At 36.7% G+C, this 22,743-nt stretch overlaps 1 protein-coding gene across 2 annotated transcripts in view; it reads left to right on the forward strand.

The window, feature by feature from the left end:
* The window catches only part of LOC117990312 (lachesin-like), a 64,598-nt gene extending 48,188 nt beyond the window's left edge, over positions 1 to 16,410 (forward strand). For both annotated transcript variants that reach the window (XM_034977776.2, XM_069504198.1), the window contains exons 6-10: positions 6,118 to 6,246; positions 8,608 to 8,746; positions 10,986 to 11,134; positions 12,373 to 12,429; positions 15,172 to 16,410. In XM_034977776.2, coding sequence (XP_034833667.1) covers positions 6,118 to 6,246; positions 8,608 to 8,746; positions 10,986 to 11,134; positions 12,373 to 12,429; positions 15,172 to 15,272 — 575 coding nt within the window. In that variant the 3' untranslated portion in view covers positions 15,273 to 16,410. The remainder of the gene's footprint in view (positions 1 to 6,117; positions 6,247 to 8,607; positions 8,747 to 10,985; positions 11,135 to 12,372; positions 12,430 to 15,171) is intronic.
* Positions 16,411 to 22,743: the final 6,333 nt, after the last annotated feature.

Consider the following 22,743-nt stretch of genomic DNA (forward strand, 5'->3'; position numbering starts at 1 on the left):
ATTGTATCTGTTTTACTAGATTCTGGTCGTACTGGGAAATCATTTACGTTTTTACCATTAAATTCTATGGAACTAGCGGTTGCTGTTCGGTTCAAATCTAACATAGTTACTGTAGATGAATCTTTGCTACTCAAATTTTGATCTACGTTAACTTTTAGTGACAAATTTTCTTCGCTTGAATTTAGAGTAATAATTTTAATTGTAGACAGAGCATCAGCATCGCCTGATTTTTGATCGATGGGTAACTTATCTTGCTGTTCTGACCTTGGAGGTATATTAATCGTATAATTTAAATTGTTGTTTATAATTGGAATACAAGTAGTGCTAGTTTTCAATAACTGGTCTTTCAAATCTATGATTGCGCCTAATTGTTGTAAAAGATCATTACCAATAAGTCCGTCATAACGGTTGTCTACGTCATATAAGTAGAACTTATGCCAATTTTCATTTCTGAAACTAGGTAAGAGAGGAATTTCTATCACTTCGTCATGCCTACTAGAAGCATGAGTGCTAACTACCTGAAATTGTTCTTTTCTAATAGAGTCACTAAAATACTCATGAGCTTTTCGAGGACTGAGAAAAGATCTCATACTGCCTGTATCAATCATCATTTTTGCGTCTATTTCTTCCAAATAAATATAGGGAAGTTTTAAATTGGGGTCACAATTTAATTCTATGACTTCTTGTTTATTTGCAGAGGCTGTTTTCTGAAAATCCGGAATTGGGGTTTCAATATCATTTAGTGGTACTGATTTATGATAAGATACGTTAGAGTTAGAATTCTCTGTTTGATTTATGTCAACGTTATAACCGTAGTTAATGTCATTTGAAGAGTCATTGTCATACTTATAATGATCGCCATAGCTCGGAAAGCTGTCCTCATCGTTAGTCAAAGTTAATTCGTTCAACTGAAAATTTTGTTGCATTTTCGGCTGTGCTGTTCTCATAGATACGTCATTAGTTGGTTGTTGGGATTGTGGTGTTTTATACCCAAATTGTTGCGGGGGTTTGTACCCAAATTGTTGTGGTGGTTTGTACCCGAATTGTTGCTGGGGTTGTGGTGGTTTATACCCAAATTGCTGTGGGGGTTTGTACCCATATTGTTGTGGAGGCTTGTACCCAAATTGTTGTGGAGGCCTGTACCCAAATTGTGGTGGAGGCCTGTACCCAAATTGTTGTGGGGGCATGTACCCAAATTGTTGTGGGGACATGTACCCAAATTGTTGTGAGGACCTAATCCCTAACTGTTGTGGCTGAAAACCTAAATGAGGTCTATGACCGAACGCTGGGTTTGGTGGTTGACCTTGACCCTGAAATTGAGGCATCTTCATTTGTGGGTTATTAAAATTAATTGGCCTTGAACTCGAACTCATTATTGGGTTATTATCATGCACACGATTACGCGTCTTATATTGCTCTAAAAAGTTTACTTCTTCGAGTACGATACTTAAAGCCGCCTCTAAAGTAGTGGGTGCCTTCAGCCTAACAATACGCACCATATTTTCGGGAAGATTATACAGAAACACGTTAAGAGCTGTGTTATTATATATAACTGCCTTAGAATGTTTTAATTCCAAATTATCGCTCGAATTTACCTTCGACATTAATAACGAACGAACACTTTGGATTCTATTGCAAAAATCAAGAAAACTTTCACCTGGATTAATTTTTAAAGATTCTAACTCGATATTAATGCACGCTTCACTGCGAGGGTCTCCAAAATGTTGGATTAACAAGGCTTTTAATGCGGACCATGTAACGATGTCCTCTCGTTCGGACAGGAGCGCAGCTGCATCGTCTTTTAATCTACTCGTTAAAACATTAAAAATGTAAAAATTTTGTTCATCATTTCCTTGAAACCGATCAATCACGTACTGACATTTTCGCAAATAAAGATTTAACTGTCTTTTATCACCACCATACAAAGGAATTAATTGCACGATTTCCTTCGGTACAGATAAGATGGACGGGGTTGCCATGATAATAGTAATGAAATGAGGATGCAACTGGCTTTCAAAAAACTTTAACTTAACACAATAGACACACACGTGCCCTTAACACAGTAGACACATACGCGCCCTTAACAAATTGGAATTAGAAAATAACAAAATAGACACACATGGGCCCTTAACACAATAGACACACACGGGCCCTTAACACAATAAAAGCGTAATGTAAAAATAAAAAAATTGGAATTAGAAATAAGATTTGTATAAGTTATAAATTAATAAAGTAAAAAGTACATTACCGCTAAAACTTATATATTTTTGTAAATAGGTAATACAACTTGAAATTAAAATAATTTCATTTTAATTTCTAATATTAATTTATTTGCAAATTATTTTTTTGATTAAAATAAAACTTAAATTAAAATAAATTCATTTTAATTTATAATTTATACTTAATATCTTTGCAACAATTAAAAAAAATACATTTTATATTAATAGTCTCTATATTTGTAGGACAAAGGATTGGCGAAAGGATAACTCACCGCTTCGCTATTTCCATACTTGGCCCCTTTTTCGCACTCGTCACAAAAGAAAATTTATTTGTTTTGGTTCTACGAATTTTCCTTTACGATTTTAAGTCGGAAAATCCGTCCCGGGCTGCGCCACTTTTGATTACGGGAGCTTTTAGGGTTTTCCCTGAGATTTTCATCAGGGAAAATGATTAATTAAAACACGTAAAGCCGATATTGAGGCTGCTTTAATAATGAATTAATAATCGGGCGACGCGCAGATCGCCACCGCGTCTAGACGCTGACCACGCAATTTACATTCGTGGAACACTATAGGTACGTCTTAATCTAACACAGATGGGCGAACCATAACTACGTTGACCGTGGAATAACACTCGTGAAAATGTTTACATTATCGCGAAAGCAGTAAACAGCATTTATTTTATCGTGTCAATACGTCGATCGTATGTCAGATATATTTACAGCGTGTAAAACTAGAATTATTACAGTATTCAGCAGCCCAAGCGTGATCAGTGCGACAATGATTTCTCGCGCCTTTTCCATATAGACACAATGTGTCGCGAAAGAAATTGTGTGAAGAAGTTGTCTGTGTCAAAGTCGCGAAAGAGATGTGTCGTTTTCCAGCCTTAGATCGGCATCCACTATACTATTGTACCCTACTCAATGAGGTCTAGTCAATGATATTCGTACTTCACATTAGGAAAAGATTTTTTATTTTCCGGCTCCTTTTTCATGTATGGGAGCCGCCCTGAAAAATAATTTAACTCAATTTCTTATTAACTATTCAGTTTTCGGTCAAAGTTCTACAATTTACACCAAATACCACACATTGTAAACTCATTTTGTTTACGAGCTAGAGACCCGTGACACGCTTACAGACAGACAGACTGCAGAGTAACATATTTTACCCTTTGGGTACGGAACCCTAGAAATGGATAAAGCTGAGCACACATAAGTTGTGTCCGCCACATTTTATACAAGTCTTGAGATCCCGTAGTGTGTTCTAAGCTTTAGAAGCGAAGGAGCGCAGGTGCGTTCACAAATTGCTGCAAGGATTGGAGGCGTGGTTTTTGCTCATACCTACTTCTATTTCCCGCCTCAGCAGCGCTGGCGACGCAAATTTTGAGTGAGTTTACTTAGGTATCTAAACAGCGCTTATTTTTAAAACCCTTTTTCCCTGGCGTAAAAATAAGGATTTTATGGCTGTTATCTCACTCCAGTTTCTTGCTGGTTCTTCTTGATATTCCAAATCAGATTTTTATTTTATTTTTTATTTTGTTTATTTGAAGCGTAATTACATAATTAGAATTATTAGAATTAGAATAACGCTAAATCTAGTTTTAACAGAAGGCCACAAGAGATTACTTAAAATTATAATTATAATAATTAAAGATGTATAATTTGATGATTCAAAAATACCCACTTGTAAAAGTTTATTTCAGTAAAAAAGGTGCCTATTCTATTCTATTTATTCCAGTTGGTCCCTTATGACTGGGAATCGTGACTACCTCAGTCAATATTTTGCAGTAAATGATGTCCTTCCATCGAAAATGTTCAAAACTTCGACAAAAACAAGAGATGATTAAAACAAAATACGTTTTAAAGATTCGCCACTGTCAAAATCACATCTCTTTTATTTATTAAAATACCTACTTTTTATATAAAAGAATAAAAATTGACCGGATTTTGGAATGCAAAATCCACGCTTATTTATAAAAAAATTGTTTATATTATGTAAATTTTGTTTATATTATGTCCAGTACAAGTTCAATAAATATAATTTGAAGATACAAAACATCTATCTAGCACTTTTTAAATAAACTGGATCTAGGAAAATAATAGAAAAGTGTTCTTGCAAAACTTTGCAAAAAATAAAACATAATAAAAGATGAATTTAAAAATACTGTAAGAAATATCGCACACAAAATATTCAAACACTGATATTAGTTAAAAAAATCATAGCTGCTTTATACTACAAAAAATAGAAATAGAAAACCGAGCGTCATTGTAGCGCTTTCTGAATAACCTGGATCTAGGAAAATAAAGAAAAATCCGCGACTTAATCATCCGCTCCGTCTGCCACTGAAATTGAACTTTCATGAGGAAATTGATGAGTTTCGATGTAAAAACGTAGTTAGATCCGTTCGTTCAGACCGTAAATGCAATCTGTTGAGTTCAAATTTTATTGAAGAGCCTTACTCTTTTAAATATTTCGAGCGTACAATAATGGGCTTGTCTTTTAAATGGCTCTTTTGAAAAAGTTGATCTTATTTGGCTTTCTGAGACTTTTTCCGATATTTCATCTACACTAATATTATAAAGAGGAAAACTTTGTTTGTTTGTTTGTTTGTTTGTTTGTTTGTTTGTTTGTTTGTACTGAATAGGCTCAAAAACTACTGGACCGATTTTAAAAATTCTTTCACCATTCGAAAGCTACATTATCCACGAGTAACATAGGCTATATTTTATTTTGGAAAAAAATAGGGTTCCGTAAGATATTTGGGTTTTTCGGACACAAGGTGTAAAAAATCAACCAGAAAAGTTACTTATTTTGCGTACGCTGCCTAAACTATAAAAGATAGAACCATAAAATGTTCTAATTAATTGTAGATCTTATAAATATCTACAAAAAAGTCCGCGACACACTATACCCATCTATGTCGAGTGAGGCACAGCAACCATTTTTTTATTTAAAAATCTTGAATTTTTTTTGGACTACATTTAAACGCGTTTATTTTACTCATGCTATTAATCCTTATCAAAATAAATGATTTCATCACTAAGAACAGTTTATGGAGATAATATTTGGTATTTGAATGATTAAAATTGGACGTTTGGTTTTGAAGTTATGGCGAAATTAAAATATTACGATTTCTGCTGCACGGCCCGTTGTATTATATTATATAAAGAGGTAATGTCGTTAAGTTTGTTTGTAGGGGGTAATCTTTAGAACTACTGAACCGATTTTAAAAATTCTTTCACCAGTAGAAAGCTACATTATTCCTGAGTGACATAGGCTATACGGGATCTTTAAAAACCTAAATCTACGCGGGCGAAGCCGCGGGGATCAGCTAGTATTTTATATTATTTTAAACTTTTGTTGGGAGACTGATGGGTTTCAATGTAAAAACGTAGTAAGATCCGTTCGTTCAGATCGTAAATGCAATCTGTTGAGCTGAAATTTTATTGAAATGCCTCACTCTTTTAATATTTCGAGCGTATACTAATAGATTTGACTTTTGAATAGCTCTTTTGAAAAAAGTTGATCTTATTTGGCTCTTCGCAACTTTTTGCAAATATATCTCGTTTTATATAAAAGTTTTGTGAGTTGATTTATTAACTTATTTAGCTGGCTAATATTTTGGGAAAAGTCGATTTATGAAAAGACATGAACGTATTTATTATTACTTTGTAACTACAATTTTGGTACATGAAAAATAAAAAATAAATAAAAATGTAGAAATAAAAAGATCATTGGAAGAGGTTGAAAGCATAAACATTTTACTATAGCCTCCTTAGGCTTGAAATAAGAAGACTTTAGTTCTATAGTCATTTCCTCTTATAATATTATGAGAACTTGCAACTTGGTCTCACCTGTTATAGCTGTACTTAAATTAACTGTATTTTTTTCTGTGCAGTGGAAAGCTACGTAGGCAGTTCCATGCCGTTGTGGCGGGTCGACAGACGACAGATGGGTGCATTCCTCTGCATAGCATCAAACGACGTGCCGCCCGCTGTCAGCAAGAGGATCACGTTGAATGTTAACTGTAAGTAATTTATGAAGCCCTGGTATCACGGTGCCTCGAACGCTAATGCGTGACGACAGCGATAGAACGACATGCCGCCCGCAGTCGGCAATCGGTTGAATTTTAACTCTAAGCAATTTATGAACCCCTGGGTAAATACTATCTGTCCCGGCTTACTCACGTGTGTAGTCGACGTTAGCCCGACTAGTTTCGAACCCATCCGGGGTCCACTAAACTACTAAAACTAAGTCTAAGTAAATAAGTAAGTAAGTAAGTAGTAAGTAAGTAGTACTAAAACTAAGTAAACTAGTCGGGCTAACGTCGACTACACACGTGAGTAAGCCGGGACAGATACTATTTATAATGGAAATCACTCACGGTAGTTTAAACGCTAAAATAACCCCTGGGTATTTTAGTTCTCACGCGCGACGACACGGCAACACCGTACGTACCTAGCTACAGAATGATTTTCTGGCAAGCTGTTGCAGCAATGCGTCACGGCAGCAGCTTCTAGTAATTTGTTATACAAAAAAACTATTAAACTAAAACTTATAATTCTTATTTCAAAGTATAAGAATACTTTGAATTTCAAGCAATTTTACAAATAAGTGACATGAGTGGAATTTTTTTTCGTAAAAAAAAAAACCGGCCAAGTGCGAGTCCGTACTACAGTATAGGTAGTATAGGAAATATTATATTAAATCAGTACCCTTATTATAAAGGCGAAAGTGTGTTTATTTGATGGTTTATTGGTTTGTTGGTTTGTCCTTCAATCGAGTCGCAACGGAGCAACGTGATTGACGTGATTTTTTGCATGGGTATAGTTAAAGACCTGGAGAGTGACATAGGCAACTTTTTATCCCAAAAAAGCAACGAGTTCCCACGGGATTTTTAAAAACATAATCCACGCGAACGAAGTCGCGGGCGTCAGCTAGTCTGTTATAAATGTATCAATTAATCATAACTTTACTTGAGAACAAAAGAAAATGTTCTGTCTGCCATATTTGTGTAAAATAACAATTTATTTCTGAAAATCAATAAGTAACTCGTGTAACTTCTGTTGTTAGGAAAAACAAGTTTCAAATTAAGTATGTTTGTTTACGGAAAATTCCGATATTATGGCTTTATTCGGAATTTCGCCGGAGTGATGCGTGTTATTCCATCCATACACGATGAATTGTTTTGTCCTGGACCGCTTCCAGGAGGGATTATACCGGATTCAGAATAATGGTCGCTCCGATCGGTATAAATCACAGTGGATAATATAGTACGCGACAGGTCGAGATGCCAATCGGGGTGGGGTCACCCCGCACACCCGCACAGCCCCCACGCTAACCCAGTGCAGGCGAACGCGGGTGACGTACAGAGCCAAAATATTATGTTATTCATATTGTGTAGCCTAAATAAATAATCTTACTTTTGGCTACATTCTCCTGTGTACCTTGGCCTAGGAATCTAGGCATTGCACGTTGGCGCCTCGCCAATGACGTCACTTCATCTATCACTGTGGAGCACAAATCTCGGGGTACGGTGGCAAATTACACCGTGATTAAGAACCTAGACTTTATTTCTCCTTTCTCTTCTTCGTCGTATTCCTCATTACCCGTCTTACCCTATCCAATCTATATCTATATTTAACTAACTAATACCTATAAACTACCTGCTTATATTTAACTAACTAACTAACTACTCGGAAACTCGGAAACTATTAAACCGATTTTGAAAATATTACACTATTAGAAAGATACTTTATCTTGAAATAGGCGATATATTTTGAATATGGTACCTACATGAAATTCTACCCGAGCAAAGCTGGGCGGATCATTTAGTCTAAATATATAAAAGGAAAAGGTGACTGACTGACTGACTGACTGATCTACAACACACAGCTCAAACTACTGGACGGATCAGGCATGCAGATTGCAGATAGCTATTATGACGTAGGCAGCCGCTAAGAAAGAATTTTTGAAAATGCAAACCCTAAGGGGGTAAAATAGGGGTTTGAAATTTGTTTAGTCCACGCGGACGAAGTCGCGAGCATAGGCTAGTTTTTTATAAAAAAATGGTAGGGGTGTTTTGTGATATCAATGCAGTAGGTAGGCTCGCAGATCCTATAGCATACGAGCGAGATTTCGACTCTCACATTTTTGTTCGATTATTTACAAATTACAGTGATACTAACCAGGATCAACAACGGTTTTACGTGCTCTCCAAGTTACGGAATCGGTTACCCAAGTTACCGATTTAACTAACGATGGTAAACCAGCGCAATAGGCTACAGGTCTCTCCTACCTTTAAGTTTAAGCAACCATTTAACCAAGAAGTCGCGGGCAGATGCTGGCTTTCTATGACTTGTTCTAACTTTCACCTTTTGTCCACCAGTCGCACCAACAGTAAAAGTGCCAAACCAGCTGCTCGGCGCGCCGCTCGGCACTGACGTGAAACTCAAGTGTTACGTGGAGGCCTACCCTAATACTATCAACTACTGGATTAAGAACCGGGGGGAGATGCTGCTAGACGGGTAAGTCATCAGTTTCAGTATCCAATCCACTGCTGGACTTTATGCATCGGAAGGGTTTGCCCATAGTCTGGCCAGACAGGTTGGTGATCGCAGTAGATGTATTATAATAATAGCACAGAGAGTACACTTTTTGATTGCCAGTTGTTGAATTTGTAATGGTGACATTAATACACATACTAGCTAACTAACTAAACTATAGTTTCGCTTCAGTCAGATGTCTCACGACACCTCACAGCTTTGATGATAAATCATTAATCAACCCGCTTCTCATGGACGGATGTCTCACTTGGTTGTTATCGTACTGGAACGTTTCATCTCTTGGGGGCACGTCTATGCTGGTACGACAGTCTAGCCAAAGCTTCCCACTACCACTAGACTAAATTAGAGGCGATTTAGAAATTATAAATTTGCAAATTGCCCTTTGCGGAAATCAAATCCGGTAAATCCCACTTATTACCATTAAACCACAGTATTTGCCACCCCAGGCAGTCTTCACGAAAATAGCCTATGATAAAAAATAAAACGTCTAGGTATAGTATATACAAATAAATAAAAAATCAAAAATCGAAATGGAATTATCTGGAAGCTTGAACAGAACGGAATTAAGTGCGGTTACCAGTTGAATTGTACAGGATAATATGAGAGCAATGTTCGCTTGGTTTTCTAGTTGAATGGACGGGACAAATTGCTTGCGAGACTTTGAAATACAATGAAACTGTCTGTATTTTATTTTAAACGAAAACTAGTGCCCCATGACTACGATCTCATTTGTTAGTTCCTTAATCGAACTCTGAATGATAGCCTCCGAGTTCCTTTAACATTTATTTTTAGTTCATTAAAGGCTTTCTACGAAAAATTATTTTAGTATCACTCAGTGAAGCAGCAATGTAAAACTGTCTATCAATACTGAGTTAGCAAATCACGCTGCGCTGGTGGTAATTGATAATACAGTCTAAGATGGAGAGGGAACTACTACTCCTATAAGACAGATTTCTAGCCAAATTTTATTCTAGAATAACATTTTGCGTTTTGAAAAGAGTAACTGCTAAGTTTCTTGCTGGCTCTTCGCAGTAGAATTTAATTTCCGAGCTGGTGGCAGTCTTGATACGAGAGGCGATCAGGAGTGGCAGGCGATGGGTTGATAATTTAAAAAATTAAATAAATGAAGAAAAGACGTGTATAAGTTGCAAGGAGGTGCCAGTCACAAAGTTCTTCAAGTTTGTTGCCAAACAAAGTACATCGACGCTTCATAATTCGACAGAGAAAGCAATTTGTACTTTGTATTGGATAAGTTGAAAAGAGGAGCTTACGGCCTAATTGAGACTCACTTTAGTCTTTCTTTTATTTCAACGTTTTTACTTCTTTTGTTTTTCGCAACTGTTTATTTTTATCAAAGTAGAAAATGTTCGTAATAAAAATTTTTTTGCCGCACTCCTAAATTGTTCGCTGGTTAAATTTTTTTTCACTTTGTGGCAAAAAAAAAAACCGGCCAAGTGCGAGTCAGGCTCGCGCAACAAGGGTTCCGTACTACAGTCGTATTTTCGACATTTTTTACGCCTAATTCAAAAACTATGATGCATAAAAATAAATAAAAATCTGTTTTAGAATGCACAGGTTTACATTGCACACATTTATGATACCCAACTTGATAGTTATCTTACTCCGAAAATTGAAAATACTAATTTATTAGTTAATGACCACAAATTAATTTTTTTTTGTATGATGTAACCACAAATTTCAGATTTTTCCCCGAATGTCTGCCATAAGACCTGCCTACCTGCCAAATTTCATGATTCTAGGTCAACGGGAAGTGGTACTTCATCACTTACCACCAGGTAAGAGGGCAGTCAAGGGCTAACTTATAATGGAAAAACTTGTAGTAAAAAAATAAGGCTTTCAGACTTTCAACCCGAAAGTTAGACATAATAAAGTTTCATTGGTACTGATTCTTAGCACACCTAAATTTTAGCGTATTCGCATCCTCTTCTTACTAATGTAACATGAAAAAGACAGACACAGTTTGACAGTTTTAAATTTAATTTAGAGCCGTCAAACCGCTGCCAGTCGCAAGTCTAATGTTTTTTGTAGCGTGCAATAAACTTTAGAATCTTCAAATGTAAAATTCATGTTCCGCCCCGTTTTAGCAATATTAAAAGGAAAAAGATGCATACTCTAAATTTAGATTACAGAAAGATGACAGAATCGGCGACAATGCTATATTAAAAGTTCTTTTTTTCAGACCAAAGTACACAATACGGGAGGAAAAGACGTCGTACAAGGTGTCGATGTGGCTGACCATTCGTCAGTTCGCCAAGAGCGACATCGGGACTTACAACTGCGTCAGTACGAACTCTCTGGGCAAGAGTGAAGGGACCTTGAGGTTATACGGTAAGAAAATAAATAATGTCCTCCTGATCTAATTGGGTATTAATTGCATACTTTTGAATTTGATAAATATTATTACTTTATTATAAACTAGCTTATGCTCGCGACTTCGTCCGCGTTTGTTACACAAATTTCAAACTCCTATTTTACCCCCTTGGGGTTGAATTTTCAATAATCCCTTTCTTAGCGGATGCCTACGTCATAATAGCTAACTGCATGCCAAATTTCAGCCCGATCCGTCCAGTAGTTTGAGCTGTGCGTTGATAGATCAGTCAGTCACCTTTTCCTTTTATATATTTAGACTAGGATAAAAATAATGACGCATACTGAAAAAAGTATTAAAATCCAACAAAGATTTACAAAGTTACAGGCGTTTTAATTTTGGAGTGGGACGGTCTTCTATCCCTTTCTCGCAAAACGAAAATTTTTATGAAACCGCACGAAGCTACTATGGCATTAGTAGGTGTGACGTCAAACTGCTGTATCGCTATCTCTGTCTAATCAGAAATATTTAAATGCTTATAACTTTTTTGTTATTTGATCGATTTAATTAGTTTTTTCAGTTTACGTCATTATTTTTATTCTAGTTTATAATAAAGCAATAAAAAAGTCCCAATTTTGATGACAGTGACAAATATTTACAAAGAAAACCATCATAGTGTTTCGATGCTCGAATTCCATTAACGTCGGTGTGATTTAAAATCTCGTACTAAGCCCACAATACTATTTAATAAGCGCTAAAATGCCATGAAAAGGCAAGACTGTTTGCCGGGCGTCTTGCCAAGTGCTATACGATAGCGGAAAATGGAGAGAAAGTCGCGTGCCAATAGTATCCCATTTTTGTATATCGCACGTGTATTCAATATCCGGCGTGTAGATTTCGATATCGAAGTTCGTGTGAAATGTTTTGAATGTGCCAAATCACGGAACGAATTCCATATCCGTTTTGAAGACTTCTCTGGCTCTTGATTGCCTTAACAGCGAAATATTCCGGGGTCGATTACTGAAAACCGAAAGGTCGACGGTTCAAACCCCGCCCGTTGCACTATTGTCGTACCTACTCCTAGCACAAGCTTGACGCTTAGTTGGAGAGGAAAGGGGAATATTAGTCATTTAACGGCTAATATTCTTTTATTAAAAAAAAGTTTTAGGGGAATTTTAGTAGGTATCTATTATTCCAAAAAAAACACTGGAATATTATAGCATAAGTACTTATTAATCAATTGAATTTTTCTTTACAGAAATAAAGCTCAATTCGTACTCGGAGGATTTCAGCAATCAAATAAGCGTCGCTGGAGGTACAGTATCAACTTCTTTACCTAACTTAATGTCAGACATTCGTATATAACTTGGAAAAACTTTGCAAGTAAGGGCTCATTCGCACGGGAGAGAAAAATCGATTTTATGTCGTTTTGTGCGTGAAAATATCATCTGGTGTGGACAGAAACAATACCTGAGGCCTTAGGCGCCGTCCTGCTGTCATCGCTCGTGCGATGATGCGTGCGTTCGACGAAAATGATCGCGCGTCCCGTGCGTTCAAACAAACTGTGTTCTACTGAATGTTCTATTGAATATCGCGCGATCTTGCGATGTGTTCATATTGTATTTCATCGCAAAATGATATCGCATCGCACCATCGCGCGAACGATGACAATAGGACAGCGCCTGAGTGTAACTTAAGTTAACGTTAACTGTACAGTAATTTGTCCTTTAGTAAGGACGGGAAAGGGACAGAAACCATTTTCGTCCCTTTTCCGTCCTTAGAAAATGATTTTACATACAGTTTACCTCTGACGTATGATCTGAAAAATAACTTAACTGGGTATAGACCAAGCACACTCGATCATGATTTAGTGTCCTATTCGAGGTGTCAGGTTTTTTACCTAACCCTACGGATTTGAAGAGTGTAGAAAATCTTACTAGTATATGATATTTATAAGCATGCCTATTATCGCAATCAGTTTGCAGTTTCTTCTAAAAGCAGAATAGAGTCGAGCTCGCGATTTTCCCACTCCAGTGCGAATTAACCCGAACTCGGCAAAACTTTGGCAAGTAACTTCCATTGAATTAGGTTTGAGTAACACGGCATAACTGCCACTCGCAAGTGGTACAATTTTATTAAACATTTCTCTCCTAACTTTGTTCTGATGGAAATTGTGTTTTAATTTTTAATCCACTTGTACCTAAAGAGGGAACGACTTATTTGGAAGCTTCGAGCTTGGGATTGGTTAGTCTGGGCATAATATTTTTGAAGACACCACTTCTTCTTCTTTTATATCCATGTAAATAGTCAGATCAATCCGTTGCTCAGATGCGGCGTGATTGAAAGATAAACCAACAACCCAATAAACCAACAAACAAACACACTTTTGCATTTAATTGGGTAGTGGTACATGGCCCCAACTCTCTAGTTTCTCTCTAAACTAAATTTAGAGTATCTGCATCCTTTTCTTTTTACTAATGCTAAAAAAGGAACGGTACATGACTTTCACATTTAAAGACTCTAAATTTTAGTGCACAATACAAATTTAAACAGTAGGTTCGCGAGTGCGTGCTAAAATCACGGGTTTTACCATCTAAAAATTAAATTTAGAAATGTCAAACTGCTTCTGTCCTTTACATATTACAATAATAAGAAGAGGGTGCGGATACTCTAAAATTAGGTTGTGCTTAGAATCGGTGCCCGGCTAGTTTATAAATAACCCGTTAAATATCAGGGAACCACCGCGAATAAACCGCAATGCCATAAGTTCTAATCACGATACTCTATACCTATTACCTTTTATAATAAAATCCCGCAAACTATTTTGGACTTACCTTTGCACAAGTTTAAAAAATCTATTAAAAATATGCTCCTGAAAAAAGCATATTACACAATTGAAGATTATCTAAATGATAAAAGAGCGTGGATTTGACCTGCAGCTCGTTCCAGCAACGCACAAGACTGCAAATACTATTTTATACATGGCATAATTTTGTACCTATATCAAATATTTGAAAAGAGCAACCGCCGAGTTTCTTGCTGGTTCTTCTCGGCAGGAAAGGCATTCCGAACCAGTGGTAGATGCATCCGACTATTCGTAAGCACTTGTAAAAGTTTATACGAATAAAAAAAGATTTTCATTTCATTTTCATTTTCATTTTCATTTTCATTTCATTTCATTTCATTTACCGTCGTTAAGGATGATTCACGGCCCGGTCCATTTACAGTCTAAAATAATTATCTATCCTTACGTTTTGGATTGTTACCAGGTGGCCTTTTAGATATAACAAAGAAACTAAAAGTCTCCGTTGCCCAAAGTCTGGACACCAGTTCCAACACTCAGGGCATTTGGTTACAGGTTTATCTGTCAATACTAGTACAGTATGCGGCAGAAAGTAGCCTTTAGAATGACATATCGGCTTTGTAGAGCGTTGGCTCTGTCACTCATACCTATATGACGGTTTGTCGGTCTCAACGCCCGAGACAATGCTCTACAAATCTGCTATCTCCTTCTAAAGATCGATGTACATTACTTTCGGCCGCGTACTATACCACTGATGTGTGGGTGGTGTGCTGGCAAATAGATCCTGTTTTAGGTTACGTAGATTTTAAGTGTTACTAAAAAATACGGGGTGTAATGCTAGCAAAAACTTAGCATTATTGTTATAATACCTAAAAATAACACAATACCGATAATCATTTGCCTCATTTTGTAGTTTTAGTGATTTAGTATTTTTCAACCCCGCAATGTATAGCGCGCATAACTTGGGTCAATGCCCCACCTATGACGTGGCATTGACTCCAAATGGCCTACTTACGCAACGTTCATTGACCTCTAGCGTCAGTCCGATGTTTTATTCGCAATTTATCGAGAACTTTTACAAAATGTAGGTTTTTTTCGTTTTTTTTTTTTCGTGTTTTTTTGGTGTTGTCATATCAGTAATCATCAGTAGTATCACCTGTCTTCGAATTTGCTAGAGTTCTGGTTACACCCTGTATGTTGAGCTATTTGTAACACTATGATGTAGTAATAATTAGATATTTTTTCTGTCAACAGGTCTCACGGAAGCTGCTAAAGGAAACTCGGAAACCAAATTAAATTCAGAAAGGACATTGATCTCAATATTGATATGTATCTATATATTCATGTTAACGTAGTCACTATGATGTAAATAAAGCGTTGAATCATTTTTATTGCTTTAAAAGTAAGTTTCGTGTTTAACCTTACTGAACTCGCGTGGCGGTCTCATAGACCGACTTTAGTACCGTTTTCATGATAATTATCTGGATTTTATTTATGTTACCCATAAAATTAATTGTAGTTCTCTGTTTGCGCTCTGGTAATTTTTGCATTAAATAGTCCAAATTCACAATTTCAATTTTTTATTTTCAGTTTAAAAAACATTCGGATGAATAATTTAAAAAATCAGAGCATTTTTGTTTTGCTTTATTTTTACACATGAAAATTAAAAAAATACGTCATTTTTCAAAATTTTGCAACGTTTCCGCATGTAACGCTGGCTGTAAATGTGAAGACAAACTTGAGCTTCAAAACAAGGCAGGTTACGATCAAGTTAACTATAACGCTAAAGTGTTTCAACACTCGAATACTATCTACGTTGGTGAGACATAAAATCTCGTACTAAGCATACAGTTATTATTTTAATGCAATTAAGACATTTAGTAAGACTAAACAAAAAATCATTGGATGATCGGTCTGACGGACCGATGCAAGTTCGTAATGTCATAGAAAATATTGCGAGTTGAAAAAGGTTAAAAACTCTGTGTAAATATTAACTTGTAAGATGTAACATTAAATTGTAAAGTGACATGACAACGATGTATCTAACAGATTATAGAGCAAGATCCCAATGCTACCAGACCTTCCTTATTTTCTGAGAAATAAAATGTGTGGGATAGAGCAGTGTTACTATTAACGTACGCATAATCTGTTAACTTTTTTTTTTTTTATAACAAGCGTAGGTACACCAAATATTTACATTATTTTTCTCGCCAAACTGGTGAGCCAGTTTGTTGGCGAGTGGTGGCTTCATTATCACCTATTTAAAAAAAATACTCACTTTTCTTTGTCTCCTACACACTAACACTACTATATCCCAGATAATATTTTGTTTCTCAGAAAACAAGGAACGTCTGGCGGCAGTGGGATCTTGGACCATTACTCTTGTAACCGAAGTTTCGCTTAGATTCGCCAAATTCAAGTATTGTTTACATTTCATTGTGAACTCATCGCTCGATTATAAGACTGTTTACAACAAATAAACTGAAATGATAACTGTTTACTTTTCATTTACAAATCCCTCACCGTTGCGTGTTACCTAGATAGTCATTTATCCAAGGATATAGCATGTACCTACTTAATAATAAGTATCAACATATAGTTTGACGACCTCCCTGGCGCAGTGGTGAGCGCTGTGGTCTTAATAGTGGGAGGTCCCGGGTTCGATTCCTGGCAGGGGTTTGGAATTTTATAATTTCTAAATTTCTGATCTGGTCTGGTGGGAGGCTTCGGCCGTGGCTAGTTACCACCCTACCGGCAAAGCCGTGCCGCCAAGCGATTTAGCGTTCCGGTACGATGCCGTGTAGAAACCAAATGGGTATGGGTTTAGTAAAAACTGCCATACCCCTTCCAGGTTAGCCCGCCATCATCTTAGACTGCATCATCACTTACCATCAGGTGAGATTGCAGTCAAGGGCTAACTTGTATATTAATAAAAAAAATAAAAAATAAAAAGTCCGCGACAGGTTGAGATGGCAATCGGGGAATCGCCCGCACCTGGTTAGCGCGGAGGCAGTGCACCTGAACAAACGAGCCGCAGGGAGCCGCTGGAACCAAGCGACGCAAGACCGTGGCATGTGGAAATCCCTACAAAATACCTATGTCCAGCGGTGGATGAACTATGCCTTAAATAATGTGTTTTCAGTGCATAGAATATGTACATTTCTTTACATACTACTGTTTTCAAATTGAAATCGAACCTAGAACTTCATAATATTCGAAAAACTATACCTATGATGGATAGGTGATAGAAAATAAATATTAGTATAGGATCCCGCTATAGAACGACCTTCACCGAGCTGGTTAATGGATGAAACGTATTTTATATGCAATTTAATATGTCAATAAATATATTGCATATGGGTTGCCTAAAAAATTTCAGTCCAGGATGATTAATTAATAATAATAAAACTTTTTTTTAATCATTCACAAATTCCATACCAATCGAAAATATGAAGCCCATAGAATATGCAAACGTTAGGTTAATGAAATAATGTTTAGTTTCATTTAACTTTTATTCATTAACGCGGTGCAAGTTACTAGTATCGATTTACCTGTTTATACCTGCCTACCCGTAGAAAACAATAACGTTTGCATATTCTATGGGCTTTTTACTTTCGATTGATATGAAATTTGTCAATTAAACAAACCGGTGAAATGATTTAAATTTTTTTTTTATTTTAAATTATTAATTACTCATATACTGGGCTAAAATTTTTAGGCAACCCATATGCAATATATTTATTGACATATTAAATTGAATATAAAATACGTTTCATTCATTAACCAGCTCGATGAAGGTCGTTCTATAACGGGATCTTAGACCATTTATGTATGACAGCTTAACTCACTTGTTTGGCGAAGTATGTCCGACTAATTTAGAACCCGTCCAGGGTACTTTTCAAGGCATTATAAGTTCCGAACCAGTACAGTGGTGGAGGAATTAAATGATTAAAAAGTAGGTGCTTGCAAATATTTAATCGAGAGCCTCAATAGCTCAATGGTAGGGCCTCAGTAGCTCAACGGGTAAAGGAGTGGACTGAAAACTGAAAGTTCAAACCCCGCCCGTTGCACTATTGTCGTACCTACTCCTAGCACAAGCCTGACGCTTAGTTGGAGAGGAAAGGGGAATATTAGTCATTTAACATGGCTAATATTTTTTTTTTTAAATATAAATAAAAAAAGAAAAAAGAATAAAAAATCCTTCTATTTCTATGAAAAATAAATAGATCCATTTATTTATCTCTTGTAGTAATAAATATTGTATTACAATATGAGAGTATAAACTAAAACATTCAGTACCCGTAGTATAAGATTTTACGTCACACCAAACGTTGCTAGAATTCGAGAGTCGAAACACATCTGCGTTATAGTAAACTGGACCTTTAGGTCCAATTTACAACAACAACAAGGCTCTTTAGGTCAATTTTACTTTGTTATTGTGTTTCGATTCTCGAATTCTAGCAACGTTTGGTGAGACGTAAAATCTTATACTACGGGTACTGTATCGACATCGATACATACCATTCCCTCGGGGGCTGGATGAAATATGATGGTCCGCACTGCCGCTTCTATTGCTGCATTACCTACTACATTAATTTATAGAGCGGTGATAGCCTAGTGGTCAAGACGTCGGCCTCCTATTCGGGAGGTTGGGGGTTCTATCCCGGGCGCACACCTCTAACTATTCGGAGCTATGTGTGATTAAAATATCATATCTTAAACCCGGCTTTACTCACGACGTGTTTAGTCGACGTTAGCCTGACTAGTTTTGAACCCATCCGGGGTCCTTTTTCACAGGGACGCAGTTCGCGCACGCGTCGCGGTTGAGACTGCGCGCCGTATCCCGACAGTTCTTGCTGATCTTCATCGCTGGAACGTGCGCGAGCTTAGTCCCTTTGAAAAAGGACCCCGGATGGGTTCGAAACTAGTCGGGCTAACGTCGACTAAACACGTGAGTAAAGCTGGGTGTGACACAGACGGACAGATGGACAGCGGAGGCTTAGTAATAGGAACCCTAAAAACCAAAAAACGTATGAAGCCCACGCTTTCATCCCACAACGTGAACACGCACCAAATTTAGTATCACAGTAAATATTAGATGGATGAATACTAAGTAAAGCACCTAAGCTCACTGGAGATCAAAGACTAAATTAATCAAGCAGAACAGAACATCCATCTCCTAGGAAGATATATGAAGGCGCAGGAACATGTCCGTCCACAATTAGCGCCTACAATCCCACGAAATAAATGAACTACCCAAATTGAGTGATGAAGCAACATTTACTGATTTATGGACGCAATATCCAGATGGGTAACCTAGAATTATACAATACCTATTATGTATCTTGATATAAGTACAGTCAGCGACAAAGCTAGGTTTAGTGTTTATGAGTGATTTCCATTATGAATGTAGAAAAGCTAGGTTTGCACCCGTCCATCGTCGCTTGTACTGGCCGGTGCAAACCTAGCTTTGTTGCTGACTTTACTAATAAATAAAATAAATAAATAAATAAACAGCACTAAAATGGTTCCTTTTTTAAGCCGCGGATACAAAAAAAACAAACTTTGCAAACGCCGCCTTTGTATAGTAGCTTCTGTTACTTGTATTGATTTTCTGTACATATTATGAATGAATGTATGTATGTATATTCTTTATTGCACTACAAAACACAAATGACAGGTTACAAAAAGGAAATCTTAAAAAGTAGGTTAGGTAGAAAAAGGCGGTCTTATCGCTAAATAGCGACCTTTTCCACTTTTTTCTGTGTGTGTGTAATGAAGATGACTAAATAAAAATAAAATAAATCTAAATATATAAAACGATACGGTGACTGACTAACTGACTGATCTATCAACGCACAGCTCAAACTATTTGACGGATCGGGCTGAAATTTGGCATGCAGATAGCTATTATGACCTAGACTGTAATAGACATCAGCTAAGAAAGGATTTTTGAAAATTCAACCCTAAGGGGGTAAAATAGGGGTTCAAAATTTGTGTAGTCCACGCGGACGAAATCGCGGGCATAAGCTAGTTTTCGAATATTATAGGTACTAGTCAATAATTCCTTGTATCTTGTTTCATAAAACATTTTAAAACTTCTGTGCGGGACAGTTTTTATGTTTGAAAGTAAAACAATTTAACATTTTCGTGCTTAAAAGTAAAACTTCTAATTAACTGTCCAGTTTTTTAAACAAATCCGACTTTACAATTTATCTGATAAAATAAAAGCCTTTCACAAAAATTTACATTAGCGAGATTTACTTATTTCAAAATGTGAATTAATTTACTTAATTAATTCACGTTAACAAAGAAAATTCGCCCGCATAATATTGTTCGTAGTATAATTTACAGTGTAAATAATCGTGGATTGTGTTGACCTTGCTTGTGGGTTTTATTTAAAAAACTGGCCAAGTGCGAGTCAGACTTGCGCACCGAGGGTTCCGTACTACAGTCGTATTTTTTCGACATTTTGCACGTTAAATCAACAACTATTATGCACAAAAATAAATAAAAATCTATTTTAGAACCCCACTTAGTATAGAGTTCTTCCTTCGAAAATTGAAAATGCTAAATATTAGTTCATGACCACAATTTTTTTTTGTGTGATGTAACCACAAATTGACGGTATTCAGATTTTTCCGCTAATGTCTGCTATAAGACCTACCTACCTGCCAAATTTTATGATTCTAGGACAACGAAAAGTAAGTACCCTGTAGGGTTCTTGACAGATAGACAGACAGATGAACAGACAGACAGACAACAAAGTAATCCAATAAGGGTTCCGTTTTTTTCCTTTATCCTAGTAGGTAGATATATTATAATAAAGTAATAATATTTATCAAATTCAAAAGTAGGAAAATACCCAATTGCAAGTAGACATCCACTATTGAATCTGTGGTAGCCTAGTGGTTAGGACGTCCACCTTCCAATCGGAGGTTCGGGGTTCGATCCCGGGCACGCACCTCTAACTTTTCGGAGTTATGTGCGTTTTTAAGTAATTAAAATATTACTTGCTTTAACGGTGAAGGAAAACATCGTGAGGAAACCTGCATGCCTGAGAGTTCTCTATAATGTTCTCAAAGGTGTGTGAAGTCTGCCAATCCGCACTTGGCCAGCGTGGTAGCCTATGGCCAAAACCCTTCTCACTCTGAGAGGAGACCCGTGCTCTGTAGTGAGCCAGCGATGGGTTGATCATGATGATAATCCACTATTAGACATAGGCCCCTTTTGCATAGTATCTACTTCCGTTTACATTGTTGCAATAATTACATCTAAAATAATACATATTATTATGGTATGTCTAAATGCTGAAAGATTTCGTTTGATAAATTTTAATAAGCTTTCGCCGGTATAAAAATATGCAATTTACGTGCAAGTTTTGTGTGCCATTACTTAGCAGGGATTACCGCAAGGAATGACTAATACCGTCACAACATGAAAGTTAATTAAAATAGAATGTTTTAAACGATTTACATAATATAAGCTTAATATTAATGTGAGAGAGTATAGTATACGTACTATTGATGAATTTCGTAATGAGACGGTTGCATGAATCGGCTTTGCATTCAGCAGAAAATAATAAAAAATAATGTAAGTACTCGACCTTTAGAAGGAGATAGCGGATTTGTGGAGCATTGTCTTTGTCGTTGACAACGACAAAACGTCATAAATAGGTATGAGTGACAGAGACAACGCTCTACAAAGCCGAAATGTAATTCTAAAGGCCGATGTACATTATTTTAATGAAAGCAAAACCTTAGTTGATTTTGCTTCCATTCTGAAAATCAAATAATGCCTAAGGAATTAAAAAAACTTAAGTCATGCGGCTGAAATCGCGGGTATCATCTAATCTCCATTTGACGACCTCACTGGCGCAGTGGTAAACGCTGTAATGTTGTCTTATTAGTGAGAAGTCCCGAGTTCGATTTCCGGCAGGGGTTTGAAATTTTATAATTACTCTAGTCTTATCTGGTGGGAGGCTTTGGCCGTGGCTAGTTACCATCCTACCGGCAAAGTCCAAAGAACCCGGGACCTCCCACTAACAAGACCATAGCGCTTACCACTGTGCCAGGGAGGTCATCAAAATTAGAGTCGACTTGGCGGTGGCACTGCCGTGCCACCAGATTAGTAGATAGGTTATAATTATGATACCAACTGATTAACGTTTAAATTGACCAGTGTAAAGTCAGGGCGAGTCAGTTAGTGTTTTAATGATGCAAAATTCCTTCTAATACTAACGCAAGAGCTGGAGTAAGGTCCGTTATTCGGGTTATGTCACTATTTCCTAGAAGTAAACTAGAAAGGAGTTATTATTTAAGTCAGCGCTTGTCTCTGACGGCTTTATATGGAGACCAAGTTATAACCGGTTAGACCAACTGGCTACTATAAATAAATAGAAGTTTATTTCAAATAACAAAGACTCTTAAAATAATTACGCGTACAAGATTCCATATCGATGCTCTAAGTACACTAATATATATGAAAACATATAATCCATACTAATATTATAAATGCGAAAGTGTGTCTGTCTGTCTGTCTACTAGCTTTTCACGGCTCAACCGTTCAACCGATTTTAACGAAATTTGGTACAGAGGTAGTTTGCAACCCGGGGAAGGACATAGGCTACTATTTATCCCGGAAAATTTAGAAGTTCCCACAGGATCTTTAAAAACCTAAATCCACGCGGACGAAGTCGCGAGCATCAGCTAGTTAAAAAATAAAAAGCTGACTGATCTATCAACGCATAGCTCAAACCACCGGATGCATCGAGCTGTTTAACTTAGATCTGATGCTCCGTTGCGACGTGATTGAAGGACAAACCAA

The sequence above is a fragment of the Maniola hyperantus genome, chromosome 17 (assembly GCF_902806685.2).
Source record: "Maniola hyperantus chromosome 17, iAphHyp1.2, whole genome shotgun sequence".
In the NCBI taxonomy this organism is placed as follows: Eukaryota; Metazoa; Arthropoda; class Insecta; order Lepidoptera; family Nymphalidae; genus Maniola; species Maniola hyperantus.